At 46.3% G+C, this 7,230-nt stretch overlaps 1 protein-coding gene across 1 annotated transcript; it reads left to right on the forward strand.

Annotated features, from left to right (window-relative positions):
- The first annotated feature begins 243 nt into the window (after positions 1–243).
- Positions 244–5,714, forward strand: LOC115315660 (vacuolar protein sorting-associated protein 72 homolog). Its single transcript, XM_042292356.1, has 3 exons — positions 244–450; positions 3,533–3,886; positions 4,666–5,714. The coding sequence occupies exons 2-3, from the start codon at positions 3,575–3,577 to the stop codon at positions 5,386–5,388; spliced, it is 1,035 nt and encodes a 344-aa protein (XP_042148290.1). The 5' UTR covers positions 244–450; positions 3,533–3,574; the 3' UTR covers positions 5,389–5,714.
- Positions 5,715–7,230: the final 1,516 nt, after the last annotated feature.

Consider the following 7,230-nt stretch of genomic DNA (forward strand, 5'->3'; position numbering starts at 1 on the left):
GCGCCACTTGTGTCGATCATGGGACCAATAGTCAACCTGCGCGAACCGCCTAATTTCAGTTTAATCATTTTTTTACCTTCCCAAGTAGCTTTACATGTTTTATATTATAATTTTAAATGCGGTATGTATCAGTTTATATTCAACAAGCGTTTGAACGTTTGGCGAAGTGTTGAGCGAGAATGCATACGCAGCAAGGCAACAATGCAACGGCTCTTTTCGAAATTCACGGGCTGATCCATATCCAAAACATTTGCAAGATTCGTGTGATAAAAGAAGTGTAGTCGCGCAGTCTTCGAGCTTGTTCTTCCGGTGTTTCGGAGTTTATTCTGTTTATGACATAAAATTAGTGTACCCGCTTTTCGTATGTGAAGTCTATATACAGTTTTTTTTACTGCTGCAGCTGTTCAGAGAAGTCTGGAAGCTTTTGCGCGCTCATTTGGACGGTGAAAGGTGAGCTTGGCTGGAGAGGTTTTTTTCACCTCAACAGTCTGAGGGGTTTCGAGTCAAGCGATGATCATTTGGGGGCAGTTCTTCGATGCCTATCGCACAAAAGTTTGTCCTACCACTGTAAAGCCTCCGTTTTACTGCGATCACGCTCTTCAGCTACCGCTGTGCACTGGACGCCAGCAAGACCTGCGACAGACAATTTGTGTCACTACGCAATTGCATAGCCGTCACAGAAGTATGTTTATTTAAAATCTTGATATTTATGGGCTTAAAATGAAAACATATAGCTAGATATCAGAGTGCAGCACTCTACAATGTGAACATTACATACAGCATACCGGAATGACTACAGTGCATAATTGTAGAACCTGCACCATGAATTCAAACAGTACAGAGGCATTTGTTCTATGTGTGTGTGTGTGTGTGGGGGGGGGGGGTTTCGGGGCTGGGCTGGGGCTGGGGCTGGGGCTCAAGTGAAGGTGGGTGCAACTGCTAGATCGGGAATCACGGGGTATAAGCGCCATTTAATTGCTAAATTTTGCTGGGAGTCTATGGGGCAGAGGGTAGTTTCATTTCCTAACTCAGGTCATAACAGCCCACTAATGTGCTTGAATAATTTCCTTAAGGTATAAATGATTATTTTTCCACCGCCACCAGTTTTGTTGCGATAGGTAACACGAAAAATGATAAATTCTGTTATCTTGGACGTTGCTGCTTGTCTGGCAACCCTGCTTTCTCCTCGACGTTTGCAATTCCCAGAGTGAGAAGGAAGCGAGAAAGGCTGCGCCAAGGCCTTCGTTGCTTGCAATGGGAGGCGAGAGGAGGAAAGGCGCATAGAGCAACAGAGTTGCAACAGAGCGGGCGTCTGCTCTCGTGCAGGCAACATTGGCGCATATCCTTTCCCAATCCTCTCCCTCGGGTGCCGCGATTAAATTGCAAACACTCTCCAGGTTTCGAGTTGCACCCACCCTCACTTGAGCCTCCCTAGTTCTACGCTGTGTCTAGAGTGCCGTCCGACGGCACTCTTGCGGAGCGTTTAAGTTAGAGGTCTAAACGGGCCGATATCTAGAAGCCCGGCCCATTGTCTCTTATGCCCGTGACCCGCTATCTATTTCCGACAGCCGGCCCGGTCCGGCACAATGCTAATTTTCGCGGGCCCACAGAGACCGCCCTATTAGCTCAGTATGAATAGCTTACAAATTGCGTGGCATGACAGCTCCCTTGTCACTGCTACACATATGTTGATTACGGTAACCGATAGTCAATGCTGTAAGCATCTTGTTTTTCTTTTTTTTCTGCTATTATTAGTCTGACAAATCTGCGGGAAAGGACGGAAAAACAAAAATGACAAGCAGCAGTAAACAAAACCATCTGTCAAAGTTAAGAAATAATGGAAACTTTACGACAGGTTTGGACAAAAGGCAAAGTTCTGAATTGACCACTCCCGGTGCATACTAACCCCCCAAAAAGATTATAGAAAAAAAAATTATTGCTGTTTCTTGGGGTGGTCTGCGAGAAATTGTTTAGGAGAAGCACTCCTCGGGAGAACTCTGCACCCATATTCTGGACACACACATTTGTACATACAGATGGTATCGCCAGTGAGGGTGTGCATTATGTAGGCACGTATGTGTGCATGTGGATGGGGAGAAGCGATAGTACAAGGGCGGTGCCGCGAGTGCTTTGGAAGAGCATTCGCTCCACACACCGAACGTACAAAAACATAAACACACACACACACATGCTTTCAGCATTTGGGTCTCCCCAGCTGTGGTCCCTCCCCCAACCCCCTGAGCAAACTTCCAAAAAAACATAGCTGTTATAAAAAGAAAGTAATGACTGGCTTGGTTTGTTTCAGCCCCCCTTGTAAATTTAAACGCAAGGCCCGTACCCGGCCCAGGCCCTTCATAAATGTAGCCGAGAAGCCCGGCCCACGGGGCCGGGCCAGCACGTGGCCTGCGGGCTGGATCATACCCGTGCAGATATCTAGTTCAAGTACCGTCCGAAAGTGCTAAGCCCAAGTCACGCTTTTCTGACATGTTTTTTCAGCCGTTCGCCGACAATTTGTTTTAACATAAAGCGCGAGCAAGACAAACGCTACAGAAGTGAGCAGCATGCTTTCATATGTATGTTTATGCCTGCACGTTGCAGGTGCGTGATCTTTTAAAGTTTGCCGAAGTGGCACTCTCTCGAATGTTGTGATTGTGATTTAAAATTAATTTTTGTTTAAATATCATTACGCTATTGAAACAAGTCAGGGATGTCATTTTTTGGTTTTCGGATATCAGTTGTTATAAAGAAAGCTTTATGAAATCTGAGTATACATATATCTAGCAAGTTTAACACTAAAAAGGTACAGCAAAAGTAGGCATACTAATTTGGCCACAAAGGGCCAAAAGCAAGACATTCTTCACTAAAGACGGCATTTGCTCAGTAGGACGCCACTCGAATGCGGGCGTAAAGTGCCGTCGGACGGCACTTGAACGCTCCACATGAGTGCCATCGAATGGCACTCCAGACACTGTGTTGATTCAATGGAACTGCCCTCCCCCCTTGCAAAGGCCATCACAAGTATAAACAGAAAAATATTGGTTGTATTCCCGAGTTCGGCCTATAAAATGGAAAACGGTGTTTGTCACTCGGTGCTCACTGACAATGTGCATTATCAATGTCTTCGTTTGTATGTTCACTCTTACTGTATGTCTCCTTTCAACACCTACCTTGCCTGCACTGGATGGCTAAATGGGATGGAGAGCAAAACTTTCTGCTCCAGCTTAGTAGTCTCGGCTTGGTGTGGAACCCATGTTGTGAAAAAGACAACACTGCCCAGAGACAGCAGACAGCCAGAAGTAACAGATGGACCAAGCGCTGACCTTATTGAATAGAGGAGAAAGTGTTCTTTCTATGTGTCCCTTGGCACTGTTATCCTTTCCAGTTATTCCATCCCAGATAGCTCATGTGCATACCCTTCTACAGGTTGATTATACACATGTAAAGGTGCTCACAACACTAGGCAACAATGTTAGAAACTTCAAAGTTCCTGCACTCAATGAATGTCCAGCGAATCTCTTGTGTCGAATTCCAGGGTTTTCCGGTGTTCGGAGCAGCCCCGAGAAAGCGACCCGGGATGGCGGCCAGCCGAGAAAGGCGGGCCATGGCCGGCAGCCGCATGGCCCAGTTGCTGAACGCCGAGGAAGACCAGGACGACTTCTACAAGACGACGTACGGCGGCTTCCAGGACGATGAGGACGACGTCGAGTACGAGACCGAGAATGACGAGAGCGACGTGGTCGACTCGGACTTTGACATCGACGAGCAGGACGAACCGGTCTCAGATCAGGAGGGGGACGAGGCCTCGGGAACGCGCAAGCGGCGCGTGGTTACCAAGGCTTACGTGGAACCCCTGAAAGAGAAAAAGAAAAAAAAGGCAGAAAAAACGGTACTTTGATTTTGTTCTCGTTTCTAGTGCCGACTTCTACATTCTTTAGAAGACTTTGCATTCACGTCCTGGCTAACTATATATTTTTATAACTTTTGTGGGCTGCACTTTGAAAGTTGGCGGGCCACCCCTTGTTTTCACCCAATTTGCTTTCCATTTTAAGTAGGCTATCTCTCGAGATATTGCAGCACGCCGTTTCTGAATTCTTGCCATAAGCCTCGGAACCTTGCAGTACCTTTCTCTGTGGAAGCCTCCTGGTTTTGTGACAGTAATTTGCTTTACCACACTTGGCTGTCTTTTTGCCTGCAAGCAACCAGAGGATGAAATTTGGACTCTGTTCCAATAAATGTGCAAAGTATCTTATATGCACAGCCCTGTTTGTCTCTTTATGCGTGAAGAGGCATAAGTGAGCAGTAAAAATAAATATCTCATTAGTTTTGAACTAAGCTCTTGTCACGTATGGATGCAAGCCACACATATTGGCCTTAGTTTATGGCCTCATGGTTGTGGCTTCGATATAAAAGGAACCGTACATTCCCAGCAAAAAATAATGAGTACATTAATGTAATTACAGTGCAGGAAAAATATCCTTTCATGAGATGGGGTTCAGCAACACCTATTTGTAGTTGCCTATACTGTTCTTGGAGGTTCCCAGGATTGCAGCTAGTTATACTAGATTTGCAGATTTATTTGATAGTGTTTCTCTTATGTCAGTTGAAATACACTGCAGTGGTTTTTTCCCACAGTTTGTGAAAGTCAACCCATTTCTGTCTTTACAGAAAGCAGAAAAGCCTCCCAAGAAGCCCAAACGCGCTTCAGAGGAGCATCTGGAATCATCAGCTGACGGAACGTCATCCACCCCATCGGTAGAGCGCAAATCCGTGCGCCGTTCAACACAAGCCAAGAGTCGCGAGGCCGAACTCCGCCGCCAAGAACAAGAGGAGCAGCGGCGGCAGCGTTACACACGCAAGCCGGACAGCGAACCCTACTATCACCCGACCCAGGAACAACTCCTCGAGGAGGCCAAGATCACAGAGCAGGAGAACTTGCGCTCCCTCGAGTCTTACCAGCGCCTAGAGCTTGAGAAGAAGAAAGCCAAGATTGTGAAGAACGCCCACCGAGGCCCCACGATTCGCTACCACTCCATCTCCATGCCCCTCATTGAAGAAGTGGAAACGCAGTCGGGGGGTCCCTCGCCACGGTGCTCGCGCAACTTCATCACATTTCCAGATGACGCCACTCTTCGGGAGAACTTTCCGAATGCGAAGCCCAAGGCTGCGAGTCGCAGCGTGTGCCCAATCACGCGGCTGCCTGCCCGCTACTTTGATCCCGTGACACTGATTCCTTACGCCAACCTGCAGGCTTTCAGGGTACTGAGGGAGGCATACTATGCTCAGCTGGAGCAGAAGGGAGACACCAGGCAGCCGGAAGTGGCCGCCTGGGTGGAATGGAGAAGGCGTAGCAGGGCGCAGAGGGCAGCACTCGCCAACAAGGCTTCTTGAAAGCATGGTCGCCGCAAGATAAGCTATCTGGTGGGGCTGCTGTTCGAAGCTCGCAGCCAGAATGGTGACGAAGACTCGGGGTGACTTCGCTCTTAGGTTTTTTAGGCTGTTCATACACTAATCAGAAACTTGAAGAAAAGTTTCATCTCGGTAAGATGGCAGTTTCGGATGACCATCTTCTCCTTCTCAGCAGTGAAATGCTGCCCATAGTTGAAGTGCAAAGGCAAGGTAGGTACAACTTGGAACCAACTGTGTGCATCATCTGTGCACTTTACTTCAAGTTCTGGATGTCACCACATACAATGTGCATACTCTCTAAACAGCTGTAAATCATTTCGTTTTCTTTCTCTTTTGTACAAAAAAAAAAAAAAATTGGAACAAAACATTATTTTGTTTTTTTTCTCAGACCTGGGGGCGTATCTTGTGTGAACAATATTTTATCATACCAAAATAATCTTTTAAACTGTTCTGGACATAAGTGCCCGGTAGCAGTACTTAGCAGTTGGCACTATCCTCGAAATTTTTGCGAGATTTCCCATTGTGATCTGTTCAGGCGTGGTTGGACAGATCACGACGGTAAGAAGCTTCCCCACTGGCTACGCCCCTGCTTCTTATTGTGCACTGGTGCCCTTCAGAGAAGCTGCGCCTGCTAAGTTGACGTCCAAGTTCTGCGTACGTCACTTCGCCGTAGCGCAGTCTCGTGTGAAGTGGTAAACCAATCCTCCGAGGCGGAATAGTGGACTACCCCGGGATGTTCACCGTAAACAACTTTATTTTCGTGGGCTCAATATTTTGCGAAGTGTGTGTTTTTCCCCCCTCTTTCGTGACATCAATGTGGGAAATGTCCCATAATGCAAGGCGCGGTTACGCCGACGGCAACGCCGCTCAAGCCGGAAAGGGTGCCTAAGAGCTGCGCTCTAAAAGTGCATAGGGTTTATTCAAGCTGTAATAGCATTCAGATGACAGAAATGCAGTTTGTTTCTAATGCACACTTTGTTACTAATCCAGTATGTGTTCTTTGTTCGATAACTCCATGCTTCATTCTTGTCTGTTTTGATTGTTTGATTTGGCATGTATTAGCATCCTTTTGGTGCTTTGTCAAGCTGATTCACTCTGTGTGCTTCATAGCATTGACTATACCCGTAAATATGTGCCCTATGAAAGCAGTCTGCAACGTCAACACATATTATACATGTGCATTGGGCTATTTTAGCGCAGTGTTCGCTCTGACATATTTTTGTACATCCGGTTGAAAAACGTTCCATACTTTTTATTATGTCGCAAGACTAAGCAAAATTTGCTCTTATAATCGAGCGCGAAGAGGAAACGCATTTGTGTTTTCTCATAGGAATGCATTACCGGGTCAAATTTAAACTGTTTGCTTTCTGCTTCAAAATGCAACAGCACACTAGCGCCACCTGGACCTCTAGCGTTTACTGTAATAACTCTACGATTCGAACCACGCTACACATGTTTCGTGTGTTCCGCAATTATATCAGTCGTTTTTTAATGTTTTCCGCGTCTATTGGCTTCTTAAAGTTCTGTTATGCTTTGCAATTGACTGGGCAACTTTGCTGTGGCAGATCTCTGCGAAATAAAAGCTGCCGCAGCCGTCAAGTGCGAGCAGTATCACCAGCTTGTCGATTGAAAGATGCACACATCCGACCCCTCCGGACAGCGAAGATACTTGATCGAAGGAATCAAACTTGAGTTCTTATGCAAATAAAAATTGATAGAAAGATTAATTAATATTCGCCTTAATATAACTTCTTATTTCAGCCTGAGCGGAAGTTTTCATAACACGACCAACTTGTACTGCATAAAATGCGTATTACATTAAAT

The sequence above is a fragment of the Ixodes scapularis genome, unplaced genomic scaffold, assembly GCF_016920785.2.
Source record: "Ixodes scapularis isolate PalLabHiFi unplaced genomic scaffold, ASM1692078v2 PGA_scaffold3__209_contigs__length_174095766, whole genome shotgun sequence".
In the NCBI taxonomy this organism is placed as follows: domain Eukaryota; kingdom Metazoa; phylum Arthropoda; class Arachnida; order Ixodida; family Ixodidae; genus Ixodes; species Ixodes scapularis.

Coding starts and splice junctions, on each gene's coding strand:
- LOC115315660 (XM_042292356.1), top strand. CDS start 3,575: ATGGCGGCCAGCCGAGAAAGGCGGGCCATGGCCGGCAGCCGCATGGCC. Junction 3,887..4,665: donor AAAAAAAGGCAGAAAAAACG/GTACTTTGATTT, acceptor CTGTCTTTACAG/AAAGCAGAAAAGCCTCCCAA.